The sequence below is a fragment of the Meles meles genome, chromosome 2 (genome assembly GCF_922984935.1).
Source record: "Meles meles chromosome 2, mMelMel3.1 paternal haplotype, whole genome shotgun sequence".
In the NCBI taxonomy this organism is placed as follows: Eukaryota; Metazoa; Chordata; class Mammalia; order Carnivora; family Mustelidae; genus Meles; species Meles meles.
This window is the reverse complement of record NC_060067.1, coordinates 35,809,190-35,830,949: the sequence shown is the minus strand read 5'-3', so window position 1 is coordinate 35,830,949 and position 21,760 is coordinate 35,809,190. Positions and strand designations below refer to the sequence as shown.

General features: G+C 37.2%; 1 protein-coding gene across 4 annotated transcripts in view; it reads right to left on the bottom strand.

Annotated features, from left to right (window-relative positions):
* PDS5A (PDS5 cohesin associated factor A) overlaps positions 1-21,760 on the bottom strand; it is a 141,152-nt gene that overhangs the window by 10,863 nt on the left and 108,529 nt on the right. For all 4 annotated transcript variants that reach the window (XM_045990131.1, XM_045990150.1, XM_045990140.1 and 1 more), the window contains exons 25-32: positions 21,521-21,725; positions 20,918-21,032; positions 10,533-10,665; positions 9,838-9,957; positions 6,100-6,162; positions 5,029-5,174; positions 3,487-3,595; positions 603-955 (exon numbers count right to left, since the gene is read on the bottom strand). In XM_045990131.1, the coding sequence (XP_045846087.1) occupies positions 603-955; positions 3,487-3,595; positions 5,029-5,174; positions 6,100-6,162; positions 9,838-9,957; positions 10,533-10,665; positions 20,918-21,032; positions 21,521-21,725 (1,244 nt within the window). The remainder of the gene's footprint in view (positions 1-602; positions 956-3,486; positions 3,596-5,028; positions 5,175-6,099; positions 6,163-9,837; positions 9,958-10,532; positions 10,666-20,917; positions 21,033-21,520; positions 21,726-21,760) is intronic.

Here is a 21,760-nt window from a genome sequence, read left to right as displayed (position 1 = left end):
GATCCCAGGACCCTGGGATCATGATCTGAGCCAAAGGCAGAGGCTTTATAACCCATTGAGCCACCCAGGCACCCCAAGACCCCCACTTTTTAAAAAAGAATTTATTTGTTTGACAAAGAGGAAGAGTGTAGAAGCAGGGAAACAGCAGAGGGTGGGGAAGAAGCAGGCTCCCCGCTGAGCACGAGTCTGACTTGGGGCTCGATACCAAGACCTCAGGATCACGACCTGAGACGAAGGCAGACACATAACTAAGCCACCCAGGTGCCCCATCCTGAGACCTTTTTACCCAAAGGCAGCCCTTTAAATGAAGGAAAGCCCATGTAACTATGTGAAGGATACTGAGCAAAATTTAGTACTGTCCTTGCTAGTAAGCAGAAATGCAAAACATGATATCCTAATTAAAAATTAACCAAAAGAAACAAGATCTCTCTTCAAACTGGCATCCTGGAGGTTATGAGATCGAAACCAACGCCGTTATAACCTACTCAGGAAACAAAGGGCTGTTTGTAGACCCAAATGCCTCGGAGTTTGGGGGTGACTGGCACATGCTAAAAAGAAAACAAAATGTCTCAATGGCGTCCAGACAGAACGGCCCCCGTTACCTTTGCAAGTCAATCTGTCTCTCTGCTGGTGCTGCCTTTTTGGCTCCGTCTTGCAGTTTCGGTGCTTTGGCATTACCTGCTTCCATACCCCCCGGGCTGTCCTGACTGACCGCCGGTCTCTTTCTTCCTTTGCCCAGAGGTTTGTTCATGTCATCATTTTTGGCTGCATTGCCCTGAGATTCCGACTTGGGTCGGCGTCCTCTCCTGGGTTTGGAAGGGGCAGGGGGTCCTGATTCATCTACTTTCTCATCTGTTTTTTGCTGGATGTTCTCTGCGCCAGCTGCTGCTACATTTCTTTTCTTTCCTCGGTCACTGCTGATGTTGCCCTGGGTGGTCTGATCAGAAATGATCTCCTAAAAGAGCACAAAACAATTCTATGAACATAAATTCCTTAAGTATCAAGATCTGTACTGGAATGAATTATTTTGAAAGTATTCTCGAGGACAGGGAATCCCAAGGCTTCTAATGAACTCCTTAAGGAAGTTATGGTAAGTTTATGTGTATGCACACGTAAAAACGGTAAGACAAGAAAAAAAGTAATACATTACTTTTTAAAAGAACAAAGACTGCATTAAAAATCATGCACATGACTGTATTTACACATTTATGCCTATTATGTACGTGTGCATATGTCTGAAGAACTCATTAAGAGGCAAATGAAAGAAGAAACCCGTTGATTAGCCACGGGTACGAGGAAAAAGACGACTCCTTCCGGACAACAAAGGCAGCACCTCTTGCCTGAATCCATGGGCTCGGTCTTGCTTCTTTTAACCACTTCCTTCACTCATCCTTCATATTACAATCCAATCTCCCTCACACAGTAAATAACAAGAGAGTATGTCCTGATTTTTTTTCCCTTTAAGAAGGAGCGGGACAGTAGCAAAGGGAAAGAGACTTTTAAGCAAGTTCCACATCCAGTGCAGAGTCCAGTGTGGGGCTTGACATCCCAACTCTGAGATCTTGACCTGAGCCAAAATCAAGAGTTGGATGCTTAACTGACTGAGCTACCCAAGCGCCTCAAGAATGTCCCGATTGCTGGATTATTTTTATATACATAGTAAATTGGTTTATGCATTAATCTCTTTGAAAAACTGGTCAGCAAGAAACACTCTCTTAGATCTTTCTCTTCCTTTAGTATACCAACGGGACAGTTTTTTGACCCTAGAAGACTGAGGATTCAGACTTTGGAAAGAAATGGCAACATTAACTTATGGGAGACCTAACTGGGAGATGATTAAGTTTTGTCAAAATACAACTCCTGTGTGTTCAGAGCTGTATCGAAATTTGTTAAAACATTCCTTGGAAGGGTGCCTGGGTGGCTCATTTGTTAAGTGTCTGCCTTTGGCTCAGGTCATGATCCTGGGATTCTGGGGCCGAGCCTGCTTCTCCCTCTCACACTCCCCCTGCTTGTATTCCCTCTCTCGCTGTGTCTCCCTCTGTCAAATAAATGAATGAACTCTTTAAAAACAAAAACATTCTTTGGAGGGGCACCTGGGTGGTTCAGTTGTTTAAGTATCTGCCTTCAGCTCAGGTCATGATCCCAGGGTCCTGGGATCAAGCCCAACAACAGGGAGCCCCTCACCCTGTTTGTGCTCACTTTCTCTTTCCCAAATAAATTAATAGAATCTATAAAAAAACAAAAAATAAAAAAAATTCTTAAAAAAAAATTCTTTGGAAGCATGAAAAAGTTAAAATAAGGGTTTGGAACAATATTATAGATTAATCATAAATTAACATTTTGGCTTCTCAAAAATTAGAATTTAAATATCCCATTTATCTTTTATTAAAGTATAGCTGACATATAACATCAATTTATATCTTACATAGAATTTTAGATCACAGGCTAGAAAAATTATAGTTCTTTGTGCCAGATAAACATTTTTCTCCCTCGTACCACCTCTTTCTACAAGTTAAGTATGTTTAAATGAATGTCTGTGGCAATATGCATTATTGCATCTAAGTTTGTTTACATCAAGACTGTTTAATTCTATACAAGAATCCCACAATATTCAAGTCTACTGGTTTCTGAATTCCAAGAGTTTTGGCAGTGAGAGGCTCCCTTATCTGAATCTACTGACATACCGAACTTCAGATAACACACAGCAAGAGGTTGAATAGTGAAAGACTGACTAAAAAAGTATGCTCATCTGTTCAGTGTGATTCACATAGTGAGTATGCATAGTTCAGCTCTTGTGGAACAACTGTACAGTCTTGTATTTTATGTACCTCAGAGCAATTCCTAAAACATTTGATGAATACTATAAATATATGGTGGGCAATAAAAAGATAAATATGTTGATAATATGATTCTGTAGGAAAAGAAGTAATAGTATTCCCATGCTATTGCTACTGAGGTAAGTGACGGGTTTCATTCTACAGTTAAACAGAAGCTTAGAGAAGTCAAGCAATCTGTCTAAGTAAACACATTGCCAATGAGTGGCAGAGCCGGGACTGAGACTCAGGTCTGATTCTTACCGTTGTTTTTCTCCTGCCACAATACTGTTAAGAAAATCGGGTGCCATAATTATAAGGTCAGCAATAAAGAATGTAGCCATTAAACAAAAACTCAAGTACATTTTAAAAGGTGACTCATAAATTTAACTTTCAAAAAATATAACAGAAATAAAAACAGTATACACATTCTTTTATAGGAGTCAATAAACTTTGAAAGCTCTCAAAAATTCTGCATTCCTAGTCTTTCCAATTCTGGGCGCAGCGTGCGGGAGAAGGACACAGGAAGCACCATGAAAGCGCGGCAAGAGACGGTATACGCGAATGGAGAATACGTAGTACGCAGTCACTCGTCAAGTGGGGGCTGCTTAATGTCTATCATGAAACCGATAATCTCTGCGAGAAATCCATTTGTTAAATTTTAAAAATTTACCTTATTCTTTACCGGGTCAATATTCTTCACAGGCGTGACAGAAATAATTCTCACAGGGTTCTCTTCATTTTCACTAACTCCAGTTTCTACTGCCTCTGAACTCTGTTCCCTGTTGAAGAAAAATAAACCAAAGCTTCTTTATTTCACATGGACAGAGAGCCTACGCTTTCACTAACCAATGAGGAAACAAGCGTACGCTAATTTAGAAGCCCAGCCAAATGACGCAACATTAGCAAGATTCTGATCTTCTGTGGTTATAGACCACTGCTGTATTATATCATGTTACTGATTCTCTTTAACCCTACTAATGTAAGACACAAATGACTGCCTAAAACCAACAGATAGCTGTTTAGAAACAAAATCATACAACTGTTCTAAGAATTTCTCTTGGGGGAAGGAAAACCTAAAACAAAGGAAAAATACCGTGATCGGTGTATTATGAATAGTGCATAGTTGTGTTGTCTCTAGTGTGTGTATGTTTGTTTTAAGTTTTTAATTTTTTTTTTATTTTATTTTTAAGTAACCTCTAGGCCCAAAGTGGGGCTTGAACTCCAAACCCTGAGATCAAGAGTTGCGTGCTCCACTGAGCCCACCAGCCGCCCCTCCAGTCTGTGCTGTTATGCTCTGCAAGGAAGAGGGCTGGAAGAAGAGGTCGCAGGGGAGGAGTTTTGAGACCCACCATTTCTGTAAACCACAGACGTTCCATGTTAATTTATTTTATATTTTGGGGTTCTACTGCTAAGAATGTGTTTAAAACAAAACCAACTGAGTTTATAGTTAAAATTTCATGAGTAAGAATAAAAATCTTTAAAAGCTTCAATTTTTAGTGTTGATAAGAATAGGGTCAGATAGAAATTTTTATGCAGTTTTATGCAGCTAACATGGTAAAGACCTGATATGTTAAAATAAACATGGAATATTCTTATAAGTGTTATAACAATTTATCTTAACTCATGCTATACTAATTTTATTGAGTTAAAATTAAAATGCATATAAATTCAATTTAAGAGTTTTATGATCATAGTTTTCCTAAGTGTTTCATTTTTTTATATAGGCATTTCTATGTAAATTCATTGTAACATATATTAGATATTCTTAAATTTGGGGCACTTGGGTGGCTCAGTTGGTTAAGCATCTGCCTTCAGCTCAGGTCATGATCCTGGGGTTCTGGGATCGAGCCCCCTATTGGGCACCCTGCTCAGTGCAGAGTCTGCTTCTCTCCTTACCCTTCCCTGTGATCTCTCTCTCATTCTCATTCTCACACTCTCTCTCTCAAATAAAGAAAATCTTAAAAAAAAAAAAGAAAATTATTTCCCATTTCTATTCCATTTACTTTTTTACACACTTGGTATGTTACATGGGTTCAAAATGTAATTGTGTACTCTGAATTTCCATCAGTAATTATACTAAAAGTCAGCACTATTATTTTATGCCAAAATGTTTCCCAAAGTCTGTTTTTGTGATCTAGTGCTTTAGGTAAAAATAAAATATGAAACAAGTAGAGAGTGATAGTAACAAAGCCAAGTGGAGGAAAAACATTGCCTTGATCGATTTCCGGTTGAAGGGTTCAGCTCTGAATTTACATTAATGTTGCTTCCAGTCTCAGCTCCGGTGCTTCTAACATATGGTTTCCTTCCCGTTGCTGATAAGGGCTTGTTTACTGCACCAAGTACTCCAGCAGGTTTTGGCTAAAAATTACACATATGCATGTTATTTTATAATTTACTGTAGGGATTCCCATAAATTTTAACACATGTAAAAGATACTTTTTAGCCTAAGCCAAGAAACTGTTACTTTGGAAAGGTTAATTCTAAATTTATTAGAAATGATAATTTTGTAAAATTGGGTTTGTCTGAATACAAGTCAGAAGTATTACTTCTACTTAAATAGGCAGTACTTAATTATCTCCTATTGTTCAATCAAAATAAAAAGTACCCCTGAAACACACAGCGAAATACTTAAGATATAATGTCTTACAAGTAAACAATTACAAGTATATAATAACAGTTTAGACACTTATTTTTATCAAAAATTAAATTTCTGTTGCTCTTTTAGATGTCATAGTACTTTTTTTTTTTTTAAGATTTATTTATTTATTCATTTGACAGACAGAGATCACAAGTAGGCAGAGAGGCAGGCAGAGAGAGAGAGAGGAGGAAGCAGGCTCCCTGCTGAGCAGAGAGCCCGATGCGGGGCTCGATCCCAGGACCCTGGGATCATGACCTGAGCCGAAGGCAGAGGCTTTAACCCACTGAGCCACCCAGGCGCCCCAGATGTCATAGTACTTTTATAGAATATAAATTATCTAACTCATTAATACTTAAAAAATTTTTTTTTAAATCTTACATATCTAAATTTATTATACCATTTTCCAAGAAAATCTGCTTTGTGGATTCTGAGTAATTTGAAGCCTACTACTACTGATAAGAACATATGATCGTAAGTCAAGAGTCACTTATGGCAGAAAAAGGACTGAGAACAAGATGCTACAATCCATAATACGGTCCTTAAGAATCAGGAACTATAAATTCCATGGGACATTTAAAAGTTATTTCCTGAACAGCAGAAGTAATATATACATGAGACAAAGATTTCCAAATTAGTACATAATACCTTTCCTGTTAACAGAAGTACTCTGGTCTCTTCTGAAATGTAACTCTTGTCATTACAGAAATCCTACCAAAAGAAAAAAAAAAATCAAGTGAGCAAGTGTATTTTCACCATCCAAACAAGACTTTTCAGGCACTGCGCATTACAATAACAATTACATTTGGGACAGGATACATAGTAATTCCTTAAGCAAAGCATATCTAATGAACCATGTCATTGACTCTAGCTTTAACTCAATGGCACATAAGAGTTGGCAAATATCAGAGTTCAACTACATAAATCACATTTTAAATAAAACACATTCCTATTTTTTCATATAGTTCAGGCAAATAGTCTCCAGGTTATTCACTGAACTTTCTCTACTCCGTTGTAAAACCTACTTCATCCCCAAAGCATTCAAAATGGTACAGTGCATATATTAAGCACTTAATATTCACTAAAATAACTCCACACTGGATTTCAAAAAAATTATTCTCACTGAAAAAAAAAACTGTCACTTTCACTGAAAGTACTGTGTTCTTAGAACCGTAAGACTGTCCAAATCATGTAAGTAAATACACTGCCAAAATATAATTAAGTGAATTATCATGTTCTTTGGTGGCAGTGATGTTTAATATAGTTAATAAATGAATTAAACCTAATGTGGACACTGATGTCTTGAAAGTTTTACCTACATGAAACCTAAGAGTACTCTGATGCTTCTGTCAAATATCTGGGGGAACAGCACCCATATGAACCCCAATGATGTCATATAAGTAAAGTGATTCACTATGACCAAGAAGTTTATTAATTTTTTAAGTACTCTCACTTAAAAATTATCTTTGTTTTCTTTTATTAAGTTTACTTTCAAACTGGTGTCATGGGGAAGAACAGATGGTTTATGTGTGCCTATAAAGACGTAACAGTTTCAGCATGTGTTCCAGGCACAGCTATATCTCCCCCTGCCCCCACAAAGGCTTTCGTGCAGCTTAAATCAATGTTACAAAGCCTGGGTACCAACGTTCATTCACTTTATCCATCACGACATACTGTAGCCTCACTAGGCTCATTACCTCTATATGCTTAGTTTCCTAGTGTTTAAATTTATACCAGATTAAAAGCAACATATCAGAAAAGGAAATGAGGAAAGCTGCTTATTGAAAAGAAAAAAAACAAACAAAAAACAAAAAACCAAAACACCTGGTTCTTCAGTATGGAGGTTCCTCAAAAAGTTGAAAACAGAGCTACCCTATGACCCAGCAATCACACTGCTCAGTATTTACCCCAAAGATACAAATGTAGAGATCCGAAGAGGCACGCGCACCCTAATGTTTATAGCAGCAATGTCCACAATAGCTAAACTACGGAAAGAACCTAGATGTCCATCAACAGGATAAAGAAGATGTTGTGTATATACACAATGGAATACTATGCAGACATCAAAACCCCTGAAATCCTACCATTTCCAACTACATGGATAGAACTAGAGGGTATTATGCTAAGTGGAGTAAGTCAGAGAAAGACAATTATTATATGATCTCCTTGATATGACGAATTTGAGAGGCAGGGCTGGGAGTCGTGGGGGGTAGGGGGGGAAAAAATGAAACAAGATGGGGTTAGGGAAGGAGACAAACGGTAAGAGCCTCTTATCTCAGGAAACAAACTAAGGGCTGCTAGGGGTTTGGTGGGGGGAGTAATGGGTGGCTGGGTGATGGACACTGTGGAGGGTATGTGCTATGGTGAGTGCTATGAATTGTGTAAGACTGATGATTCACAGACCTGTACCACCCTGGGGTAAATAATACATTATATGTTAATTAAAAAAAAAAAAAAAGCAAACAACCTAGTTCTTAAGAAGACTGAAAACACTAAGTTTGAGATATCAAAACAAAACCAACTAAACTTTGGTGTACTTACAAATAGCAATTTCTTTGTTTTCTTTTATAAAAGTGGGCTTCACATCCAACATGGGGCTTGAGCTCACAACCCTGATCGAGTCCCGAGAATGAGCATCACATGTTCTACTGACTGAGCCAGCCAGGTGCCCCATTTAATTCCCCCCCTCTTTTAAAAGATTTATTTATTTATTTATTTGAAAGAGAGAAGGAGAGGATAGAGGGAGAGTGAGACGGAGAAGCAGACTCCCTGCTGGGGAGAGCTCCTGAAGTGGGGTTTGATCCTAGGACCCTGGGATCATGACCTGATCCAAAGGCAGATGCCCAACCGAGACACCCAGGCACCCCAGCAATTTAATTCTTAATGATGGGATCACTATTATATGAAGACTTTTATTTTTTAATTTATTTTTTGACACACAGAGAGAGAGCACAAGCAGGTGGAGTAGCAGATAGAGGGAGAGGGAGAAACAGACTGCCAGCTGAGCAGGGAGCCTGACGTAGGACTTGATCCCAGGACCCTGAGATCATGACCTGAGCCACCCAGGCACCCCTTACATGAAGGTTCTATTTGGGTACTATTCTGGTCACAGTAACTCTAGGTCAATAATAAAAGTAAATTCAAGAGCTCAGGTAGGACTACTTACAAAGACCAGTACCTATTAAATGAGAGAGCAAGTAACTCTGCAATCTTTATTATTCCTATCAAAAACCACGCAAACTAAGTGCTGAATACTAAATTAAAGAAAATCTGTTTAAAATTTTTGTCAAAGTACGGCATTAAAAGTAGGAAGCTCCATTTCCTGGGCATGTTCTGTAAAATACTCTAAGGGAGGGTATTACCCTGAAGCATATCTTAAGGTTTGAAAAATGTATAAAACATTTTTAAATGATGTATTTTTTCCAATTAAAAATATTTAGGACTCCGGGGTTGTCTGGCTGGCTCAGTTGGTAAGAGCATGTGACTCCTGACCTCAGGGTCCTGAGTTCAAGCCCCATGTTGGGTATGAAGCCTACTTAATTTAAAAGAAAAAAAAATTAGGATTCTGTTTTTTAAACAAAGCATAGGAAGGTTGAACTTCCAAATACTTCCTTAAAGCAGGAAATAAATAGAAAACTTAAAAAAAAAAAGTTTAGTTGGAAAACAAAGAGCTTTAGTTAGCTGGAAAATTTACTTACATGGAAGACTTAATTTGCTGATAGCAGAACTAATGATGTATTATTACTACCATCTACTGAATGCTTACTATGTGACAAACTCTTATAAACATAAAATTATAGACATAGTATTAATAACTGTTCATAGGTATTATCACCTAAATTTTAGAGAAACAGAAATTGAGGCTTAGAAGAGTTAACCTGTCTAACGTCCCTTAAGTTAGAAGCTGTTGATCAGAATACTGGTTTATCATCTGCTGAGACCAGTTCTGTTAATTCTAACATTTTATTTCGTGTGTGTGTGTGTGTGTGTGTATATAATATCTCTATTATATATGTATTTATAATATTTATATTTATACTATTTATACCATTTTAATTCTTGCCTAATAAAATACAGTGTTTTAATAAAATGAAATTAAAATAACTTAAGAAATCTGATAACTCCTTTTCCGTACTAGAAATATCCAGAAGGAAGAGCTCACGGAGGAGCACCACCCATAAAGCTTGATTTGCATTCTCGTACCCTGCAAGGTGAGAATGGTGTTTGTTCAGGGCTTTGGAAGACAACCTCCCATTCCTTGACATAAATATGAAGAAGTATTTCTTACTTTGTAGTCAAGACAATCCACTATTTCCCACTAGGGTTGATGGTAACTGAAACTTAAATCAGTTTAGTGTGGTAGAACAATGAAGAGAAAAAAATTACCTTTTCAGGTTGTGTAAAAAATTTCATTGGAAGGACTGGATCCTTTGGTGATTCTGCATTGCACAAAGCACTTTTACTATTTATAACACAGAGAGCCACATCACATACTGTATAAAGTTTCTAGGGAGGAAAGAAAGATCACATATAACTTTCAGTAGCACAAAATAACCATAGGTACCAATTCTACCTGATGTATAAAATGAAATCAAAAGAGGGATATGCGGGTATTATTTATTCCTCCAACAGTTCACATTTGTGTTAGCATTTCTTCTTACGTAGCCTCCTGGTAAAAACAAAAAATAAAAAACAAACAAAAACACCCTTTACCTAATTAACATGAGTGTTGAGTATGCATTAAAAACAAACCAATTCAACTAAACCCAAGGGAAAGAAACAGGAATATCTACTTGTCTGTAACTTACTAAAAATTTTAAGACAGCTACAGAATAGTAAATTTTATTAGTTCTTATCCCCCTGCTCTGTAGAAGTTTTAATGTCCTTTTGAGGGTAATAAACAGTCCTCAAACAATGGAATTCAATTATAATAAAATACAATAAAACTGACCATAAATATGTATTTTTATGAATATTCTATAATCTGATTTATTATGTAATAGAAAAAACAAGTGGGACAAGGACTGTAGTATTTTTTCCTGTAATTATCTTAATACCTACTGGCCTAACACATATCTTACTTCATTTGTCTTGGATTCATCTGGAGACTGGGCATCTTTTGTTAACTTGATGTTCTCTGCCATCTTCTTCATAAAGGCATGGCTATTGTTTTCATTCTTTGTCATTAAAACTTCAAGCATGAACCATAGGCACCTAAATGATGAACATATTTGCCTATTAAGAGACTAAATGTAGGTGCTTTGCTTAATGGATTAAACATCTTATTGGGAAGGTCTGTTGTTTGGATATAACAAAGTAAGAGTAAAATATAAACTAAACCATAAAATACTAAAAATGAAACACAGCTTAATGTAAGAAAATCTGGCAGTTTCAGGAGGCATGTAAAGATTCATTCTGTAGGGATTCAACAGACATCTAGATGATCTGACATGTGTCACTGCCCAGCAATGACGAGGAAACCAGCAGGCAGCAAAGTCTTTCCACTCTATTTGCAAACTATGCAGGTCTAGGATTTGTATGGAATTCTGCTGTGACACGGCTCCGAATTGCATGCGCACGGTAATCAGTCATTCAGCTAAGCAGTCACATCTCAAACTATTTTTGTTTTCCACTTATTATTGTATACTAATTTAACACATTAAGTATCTGAAGGGAGCACCTGAATTTCTAAGTAAAAGTGAATCCCAAATCAGGATGAACATCAGAATCCCTGGGGAAAGGCCTGTTTGTAATAGTTCCTAGGATGATTCTCAGGCAGCCATGGGACTTGCTTCAGTTAAGCCGTCAATAGGGGAGAAATCATTGGATGGTAACGAATGCATACTTCTTTGCCTACATTCTATGTAAATGTTTTGAGAGTCTACTCTAAGGGGGAAATATAGCACTAGGTTAATGGAGTTCATTTTTAATGGACCTGTTTTAAAAGAACTATTAAAGTGAGTCCTTTGGGCTGAAATAAAAGGACACTAGACTGTAACTTAAAACCGTAAGAAGGAAGAAAGAACACTAGCAAATACTAGAGGTAATCACGTAAGTAAATGTAAAAGCCAGCATTACTGTACTTTCAATTTTAACTATTTTTACATAAAGACTTTAAAGGAAAATGCATGAATAATTCCAATCACAACATCAATACTAAAGGGAGAGGGATAGAGATGTGTAGGACAGAATGTTTGTGTACTATTGAAACTAAGCTGCTACTGTTCAATCTAGGTTGTTACAAATATTATTTGGAATCTCTAAGAAAATAACTAAAAATACACAGAAAAGGGAATCAAAAAGGCTCACTACAAAAAAGTAAATACAAAAGAGAGAAGCTGTAATGAAGGATATTAAATAACAACATACATAAGACAGAGAAAACAAATAGCTGAATGGCATAAATAACTCTTTACTGGTAATTACTTCAAATGAAAATAGATTAAAGCCGCCAATCAAAAGGCAGAGATAAGCAGAATGGAAAAAGAAAAGAGAGAAAAAAAAGATTGACCTATATCTGTCTGCAAGAGACTCACTTTAGAAGTAAAACCACAAAGGATCTGAAAGTGAAAGGATAAAAAACATATTTCATGCAAATAATAACCAAAAGAGGGCTGGTAGCTATTTTATGATCAGACAAAATAGATTTAAGCTAAAAAAAGATTGTAAGAGACCCAGAAGACTACAATGATAAAAGGTTCAATTCAGCAAAAAGATATTACTATTACATACAAACCTAAGAGTCCCAAAATTACATAAGCAAAAATTGACAGAATTGAAGAGAAATACATGATTCTGCATAATAACCTGAAACTTCAATATCTTAGTTTCTTTTGTTGAAAGATATATGTATTTATTTCAGAGAGAAAGAGAGAAAGCATGAGAGTGAGCACGAATTGGGGGAGGGGCAAAGGGAAAGAATCTTCAAGCGGACTCCCTGCTGAGCGTGGAGCCTGATGCAGGGATCAATCCCACAACCCCGAGATCATGACCTGGCCTGAAACCAAGACTTGGACGCTTAATGAATTGAGCCACCCAGGCGCCCCTTCAGTAACTTATTTTCAATAATGGAGAAAAGCCAGACAGAAGATCAGAAACAGAGAACCTGGTCTGATTCAAGATGGTGATGTAGTAAGACCCCCAAACTCACCTCCTCTCAGGAACATACTGTGTCTGAGCTACATATGGAACCAATTACCTCTTAAAAAATCTAAAGGTGACTGAGTGATGACTACACCTTAGGCAAACAAGAGAAAAAAACACATCAAAATGGGTAGGAGAGGCTGCGACACAATCTCACCAGGAACCCCACACCTGGTGCTGTGACCCACAACTGGGAAGGAACTCAAATACCTGGAGCTTCTTCCTGAGGGGTAAAAGGTTCAAATCCCACACTGGTCACCCCAACTTCTAAAATAGGAATTTCAGAGATGAGTCCCTAAAATGTCCCATAGTGGGCCCCACAAGCCTGTAGTGATTGGAGAAATGCCACTTAAAGGGTTTGTGTGCTGGAACTGACCCACTCTGGGACCCAACTCAGAAGCAGCTGAAAGTGAAGAACGTTAACCTGCTTAAAACCTAACCCCAAGGGGCAGGTGTCTAATTCAACTTACACATCTAGGAGCCTGCTGGAACGCTCTCCAGAACAGAGACTGGGGAGTACCATCTTTACATTCTCCCTTTGTTGTGCTCCAGAGGACGAGTAGCTCCCAGAAGGGAACCTTTACGCATGTCTGGTGCCCTGATTTTTTTGTGGGTGCTGCCCAGGGGGACATCTCTTGAACACCTGGCTCTGGAGAGCAAAGAAACTTGTGCGTCGGGTCACATGGGAATGTAATAATCACCTAGAAAGGAATTCAGACCCCTCCCTGGGGCCCCAATTTCTGTGACTGCTGCCAAGGGACACTTCTGCATCACCTGACACTGGTGGTCATTGGGGCTTATGTTCCTGGGTCCCAAAGGAATGTAACCAGTGCACAAAGAGTGCCTAAAGAACTACCAGCTACCACCCCTCCCAGGCACAGAAAAAGGCAACTGACCCAGGGCCTGGTTTTTCTGTGAAGTAGGCCTATTAGCCAGTCATCATAACTGTGACCTGAGGGGTAGGCTTCTAATTAAAACAATCATCTAGAGGCTGACTGAAATTCTTTCCAGGGACCTTGGAGGGCAGGTGCTATCTTCATAGTCACCCTCTGCCATGCTCCAGAGTAGTGTCTCTTGGACGGGAGCTTTGAGTCTGGTATCTGATTTTTGTGCCTGATGCTCACGGGGCACCCCTTAATCAGCTGGCTGTGGTGGCTGGAGGGTCTTGCATTCCAGGGTCCCAAGGGACTTTGGTAATCAGAGGGACCACTGTTGGCAGGCTAAGACCCTGTTTTTCCTGTCAAAAGTTTGCTCTGTTCTGGAGCTTTGGACAAAGGGCAGGACTTAGGTTTGCCACACATTTAGTGGCCTATGGCACTTCCTCAAGGAACAAAGGCTATAAATGCCATGTTGGTGCTCTCAGTCTTTCTCCAGCTTGTTGCTATCTCCCAGAAGAGGGCTCATATACTCATTTGGAACCCCAGTTTTTATGAATGCCAATTAGGGGATGTACCTCAGGATTACCAGGCTCTGTGGTAGTCAGTGAGGCTTATGTTCCTGGGCCCTCAGGATTGTAATACATCTGAATACTTTTAAATGCAGCTGCCTGAAGGTCTGGCTTCCAGTCAATCTGAATCTAGGTGCAGAGATCCTCCATTATGGGACACTGACAGCTCTTGGCACATTCTTAACTACTGGGAGCTATTAAAAATATAAAAGGCTGCTTGGATAAACTCAAAGTTTTGAGAGATGACCAAGAGCTGGGGTAGAGCTGAATAAAAAGGTTCAACTCCTCCATAAGGTCATTCCTTCAAGACTAGAAAATATGGTTGTTTCATCTACTGTACAGAAACCTATTCAGGGGTCAAGCAAAATGAAGAAACAGAGGAATATGTTCCAAATGAAACAATAAGATAAAACCTCATAAAAAAGCCTTAATGAAAGGAAGGTAAGTAAATTTATTAAGAGTTCAAAGTAATGGTCATAAAATGCTCACCAAACTGGGGAGGAGATTGGATGAACAGAGTGAGAACTTGAATAGGGATGAAATTTACCAAAATACCAAACAGAAATCACAGAGCTGCCAGGTGCTTGGGTGGCTCAGTCATTAAGTGTCTGCCTTCAGCTCAGGTCATGATCCCAGGGTCTTGAAATTGAGCTTTGCATTGGGCTCTCTCCCTCTACCACTCCCCCCGGCTTGTGTTCCCTCTCTGTCAAATAAATAAATAAAATCTTTAAAGAAAAAAAAAAAAAAAAAGAACTCATAGAGCTGTATAATAATGGAACTGAAAAATATAATAAAGGGGTTCAACAGCAGACTGGGTATGAAACAGAAAGTAAGGATCAGTCGACCTAAAGGAAAGGCAGTGGAACTTACCCAATCAAATCAGCAAAAAGAAAAATAAAGGAAATAAAAAGTGAAAATAGCTTTAGGAAATCAAAGGATGTCAAATGGATTAATATTTGAATTGTAGAGCTTTCAGAAGAGGAAGAAAGCAGCAGAAATCTTATTTAAAGAAATATAGCTGAACACTTCCTGAAAACAAGGACGGAAACAGACACCAGATCCAGGAAGCCCAGAGAGTTCCAAAACATACAAACCCAAAGAGACCTACACCAAGACACATTCCAATTAAAATGTCAAAAGTTAAAGACAGGGAGAGAATATTATAAGCAACAAGAGAAAAAAAATGGTTACATATAAGGAATCCCTATAAGACTACCTAACACATTGTTCAGCACAAACACTGTAGATATCAAAGGGACTTCTTTAAGTAGAAAAGAAAGGCCCTATTTAGTGACAACAACACACGTTAAATAGTATCACTGGAAAGGTAAATACATACTATAGTAAAGGTAGTGAATTACTTATAAAGCTAGTATGAAGGTTAAAAGACAAAAGTAGTAAAAGTAACTATGATTCAATAATTAACAGATACACAAGATAAAAAGATGTTAACTGTAACATCAAAAACATAAAATGTGGGGAGGAGAGTTAAAATGTTGAGATTTAAGGGCACCTGGGTGGCTCAGTCAGTTAAGTGGCTGCCTTTGGTTCAGGTCACGATCCCCAAGTCCCTGGAAGGAGCCCCATACCAGGCTCCCTGCTCAGTGGGGAGTCTGCTTCTCTCTCCCCCTCGCCCACTCCTTCTCTCTCTCAAATAAATAAAATCTTTAATAAATAAATAAATAAAATAGCATCCCATGAAATTAAAAAAAAAGTTGACATTTAGAATGGGATCAAACTTAAGTTGTTATCAACTTATACCATTGTAAGTTGTATGTAAGCACCATGGTAACCAAGAAATAAAAACCTACAGTAAATACACAAAAGATAAAGAGGAAGGAATATAAGGAATATAAGCATACCACTAAAGAAAGTCATTAAACCACACAGAAAGTAACCAAAAGAAAAATAGGGAAGAACTACAAAAACAGCCACAAAACAATTAACAAAACAAACGACTGTAATAATATACAAAAAGAGTGACACATAATGAGAAAGGGGTCAACAAAGAAGTAGATATAACCTTTGTAAATATTTATGCACCCAACATAATTTAGGAGCACCTAAATATATAAAGCAAATATTAACAGACCTAAAAGGAGAAATACAATAATTATATTTATAATTTTTGACATATTGGGACTCTAATACCCCAATCAGTCAAATGAACAAATCACCAGACAGAAAAACCAAGAAGAAAAAACATGGTCTTAAATGACATTTTAGACCAGATGGACTTAATAGATATTTACAGAACATTCCATACCAAAGCAACAAATACACGTTTTTCCTAAGTGCACATGGAACATTTTCCAAAACAGATCATATGTTAGGCCACAAAACAAGTCTTAATGAATTTGAGATTGAAATAATATCAACCATCTTTTCTGACTATAATGGTATGAAATCAGAAATTAATTACAGAAAGAACACTGAAAAATTCACAAATATGAATAGATTCAACAACATGCTACTGAACAATCACTGGGTCAAAGGAAAAATCAAGAGAGACATAAAGGGTATACCCGAGACAAACAACAATGGAAATTAACATACCAAGATTTATGGGATGCAGCAAAGGCATCCAACCAGGGAAGCTCTAAGAGTGAAATTTATAGTGATAAACACCTATTTCCAGAAAGAAACTAATTTTACACCTGAAGGAGCTAGGAGAAAAGAAGAACAAATAGAGCCCAAAGCTGATAGAAGAAGTAAGGAAATAACAAAATTCAGAGCAGAAATAAGTGAAAGAGACTAAAATGACAATAGGAAAAAAAAAATGGATGAGACTAAGAGCTGTTTGAGAAAACTGACAGATCTTTAGCTAGACTGATGAAGGAAAAAAGAGGACTCAAAAATCAGAAATCAAAGACGAAAGGTTACGACTAATACCACAGAAGTACAAAGAACCATAACAGAATGCATGAAAAATACAGGCTAACAAACTGAACATTCCAAAGAAATGGATAAACTCCTAGAAATATACAACTTACCAAGACTGGATCATAGAGAACAGAAAATCTGAAAGACCAATTACTAGGAAGGAGATTGAATTAGTAATTGAAAACTGCCCAACAAACAAAAATCTAGGACCATATGGCTTCCCTGGTGAATTCTACCAACATTCAAAGAAGAATTACCATCAATTCTTCTCAAATTCATCTAGAAAAGAGAAGAGGAGGAGATGCTTCCAAAAATCATTTTACAAGGCTGGCAGTACCCTGATACCAAAACAAGGCAAGGAGGCCACAAAAAAGAAAAACTACAGGCCAATATCTCTGATGAATTTAGATACAAAAATCTTCAACAAAATATTAGGGAACTGAGTTCAACAATACATTAATGAAAGGATCATACACCATGACTGAGTGGGCTTTACTCCATAGATGGAAGCACGGTTCAGCTGTATACCACATTAACAAAATAAAGGATAAAAATTGCTATGATCATCTCAACAGATGTAGAAAAAGTGAATGACAAAATTCAACGATTTACGATGAAAAACTCTCAACAAAGTGAGTACAGAGGGAACATACTTCAACATAACAAAGACCATGTATAACATCATACTCAATGGCGAAAGCTAAAAGCTTTTCCTCTAAGATCAATAAGACAAGGATATCCACTTTTCACCACTTTTATTCAACAAAGTATTGGAAGTCCTAGCCAGAACAATTAGGCAAGAAAAAGAAATAAAGGCATCTAAACTGAAAAGAAAGAAGTACAACTGTCACTAGTTGCAGATGGATGAGATGGTATAATACACAAAAAATCCTAAAGACTCCATCGAAAAACTGTTAGAATAAACAAATCCAATAAAGTTGCAGAATACAAAATCAATACACAAAAATCTTGTATTTTTTACATTAATAATTACCGGAAAGAGAAATTAAAACATTCCCATTTATAAGTGCATCAAAAAGAATGACACCTAGGAATGTACTCAGCCAAGGAGGTGAAAGATCTATAGATCAAAAACTCAAGACATTAATGAAAGATACTGCAAAACCTAGAAATAAATGTAAAGATATTCCATGTTCATGAACTGGAAGAATATTGTTAAAATGTCCATACTATTTCAAAGCAACCTACAGATTCAATGCAATCCTTACCAATGGCATTTTTTCACAGAATTAGAAGAAATAATTCTGAAATTTATATGAAACCATAAAAGACACTGAATAGCCGAACAGTGACACAATAAGTTAATAATTTCCACAAAGTTAAAAACCACACTTTGAAAAACATATAATTTAATACTTCAAATTACATGCTAACTTGATTGTTTAAAGATCCTAAAAAATGTTGCGTGCTAGACAGAAAACATGTGCCAGTGAGTTCATTTCTAACTCATTACTTCTAGTATGTCAGTACTCTTTTTCCCACATCACAGTTCTCTCTCTTAAGTCTAATCCCTCTTCCACATGACTGCTTTGCAACTGAAATATACTAAAACGTCCTCTAGACCTCTAGACCTTGTGTCCTAGGCAAACAAATACATCATGTTTTCGTTTTATAGAAGTGCTTTCTGGGAAATGCCAAACTAAAAGTTTTTAAAGAAAAAAACCTGTAAATACAAACGTAAACATTACAAGACAAACAAAAACAAGAATTGGAAGATATTTTGGGAATTATTTAATCTCCTGCATGTTATGGGTAAGGTAACTGAGAGCCAGAGGTAAAGTTTTTAGTCATACAGCTGGGACTAGAACCTAATTATGTGGCTTCTTAAAATACAGATCAACTAAAAGCCCTAAAATTTTTTTTTTTTAAATGCAGACTTATTTTCAAGCATTTGAAATAGAAAGACTATATTATTGGGATGATGTATTGGAAGCAGCAACAATGAAATGACAAGCCCTCGAACTGTAAGGAGCTCATAGCCCAATGCTTAACAGTAACGTTGGACAAGATATAACACCTCTTCGAATTAAGATATTGACACAGTTTCAGTGACAAAAGCTGTAGGAGGTAGAGATAAATGTTGATTACAAACTTAAATGAGATCAGGATTTTTTAAAGATTTTATTTATTTATTTGACAGACAGAGATCACAAGTAGGCAGAGAGGCAGGCAGAGAGAGAGGAGGAAGCAGACTCCCTGCTGAGCAGAGAGCCTGATGTGGGGCTCGATCCCAGGACCCTGAGACCATGACCTGAGCCGAAGGCAGAGCTTTAACCCACTGAGCCACCCAGGCGCCCCAAATGAGATCAGGATTAAGGTTTAATGCCACACACACAAAAATCATAATATATTTATTTATTTTAAAAGGATTTTATTTATTTATTTGAGAGAGAGGGAGAGCACACGCTCAGAGGGAGAGTGAGAGGGAGAAGCAGGCTCCCCTCCCCACTGAGCAGGGAGTCTGTTGTGGGTCTTGATCCTAGGACCCGGGATCACGACCTAAGCTGAAGGCAGACACTCAACCAACTTAACCGTTACCCACGCGCCCCTATAATACTTGCACATACAAGTTGAGGATACCAGTTTAAGAGTGCAAAGCAAAATCATGATAAGAGAAGAGAAAGTAAATACTGCTTTAAAGTTTCCTGGAGGTCGGAGGCAAGGCAATCAATGTGGTTGTCATTGGCCACTGGGCCTAACTGTCCCACTTTGTCTCCCTCAGCACAACCCATCACTACAGCAAACCTCCGAGTAATGAAAATCTGAAACTGTTTGGGAAATTCAACAATCCAAATGACTATGGGCACACTTATGAAGACTTATCCTGTTGCAGGAACGGTTATGAATCTGACTGACCTCAGAGAGTACATGGAAGAGGCAGTTATGAAGGCCTTTGATCATAAGAATCTGGATCTGGATGTGCCACACTGTGCAGATTTTGTAAGCACAACAGAAAATATAGCTGTATATATCAGGGAAAACCTCCAGAAATTTCTTCCTCTGGGAGTTCTTTTATAAAGTAAAAGTAAATGAAACTGGCAATATTGCTGTCATCTATAAAGGAAAACTGCTTTTAGGGATTAAAACTGTAGGAAGATTAATTTCTTTCAAAGGTCTTTGTACCCTTGGAGTATTAAGAAGTCATCACATAATTGTTACACCTCCACATTGTGTTCTGGAGGGCCTGATTTATTGAAATCATTGTGTGTAAGATCTACTGTGAATTCAAATCTATCTTAAAACCAAACTTATAAAAAACAACCTGAGTATCATTTAAAAAATCATTTATCTGTAGATTAAAAATCACTTCATTTTCAGTAAAATGTTGTGGTGTGGAATTTAAAAGCAAAACAAATCAATTCTTGTGTCCCCATTAGAAAAAAAAGTTTACTGGCGGTCATCTGTAGACAAACTTGGGCTGCCTCTCACTCTTTCACCTTGTATCATATACAAAGTTCTGTTTTACACAAGTACCACTTATTCAACAAGTGTTTTTTAACTGTTTACTTGCCTGTGTTTCCACTAGATACAAATCTCTCCGTGACTGGTGTTAACAAGCCTAATTTTATACTACCATAATCCTGCCACAGAATTTTTCATGTGTACATGCTCATTTTTAAGGCATCTTTTGAGTATGAAAGTAAAGTTTAGTTTCAAGGAGAGAAATTTTTACTACATGGCTTTCAAAATTATCGAGGTGATGTAACTGAAACCTATCTTAATACAAATAGTGAAAATAATATAAAAACTAAAATAACTAAACCAACCTATTTCAAAGTCTCAGTTAATTGCAAACAGGAAACAAAAGAATCAAAAAGAACCTGACAGATGGGGAAAATTTTCTAGGATGAAATTTATAATAAACAAAACCACAAACAAGTTTTTATTCTAATGGGAATAGTAACAGGAAAAAAATTATCATTTTTCAATAAGTAAAAGTTTCTAAAATTCTTGAAAATCAACATGACTTACTCTTTAATATCACGAAGCTGATCAACATCTTGTGATCTTGTAAAATCTGGATCATGGGCTAGCAGGTGAATCATATATGGAACTACATATTCAGGCAACAGTGATAATAATTTCTCTGAAGTGAAAACATTATTATTAACAATAGTCATAACAGCCTTTACAAAATGCCCCTCTAATTTTGCATTCAAACCACTCCAGTTTCTATCTTTTCCTCAGTTATTTTAAAGTTATAGGCAACTTGCTATCTAGATGATACTGAAATGCATTTCAGTGCTGAAAGTTATTAAAGCCAAAGGATAATTTGAGATTATACAGTGAGTCCTTCGTAAAGCTGGGAAAATAATTCTCTCTGACATCTGAGCAATGTGTTTAAATCAAGCCACACTTGTGATCCCGTAAGAAAAATACAATTCCTCCAGTCTTATATATCATAAATAACACTCAGACACCAGGATTTTAGATGTTAAGTATATCACAACTATAGCAACGGCATTCTATAAAAACTGTAGTGTTCTTATAAAAATACTACAATGGAAAGATATGAAATAAACGCCCCCTACAAATCGATACACTCGCACACTTGGAGCTTTCAAAAGTACTTACCAGTAGCCATGGGATTCTGTTTAATGTACTCCCTGCGTATACTGATATTTTTTAGTAAACACTGTCGTGCATGTGCTCTTCTCTCCTTCACAGGATCTTTGGCACACAAGGCAAAGATCGCCATATACTCCAACGGGAGCAGTAACTTCACGAGAGCCTTATGCAACTTCTGCGCAAATATCTGCCTTACTTGGTAGCACTCATCCTACAGCAGCATAAAACCAAAAATACTTCAATAAA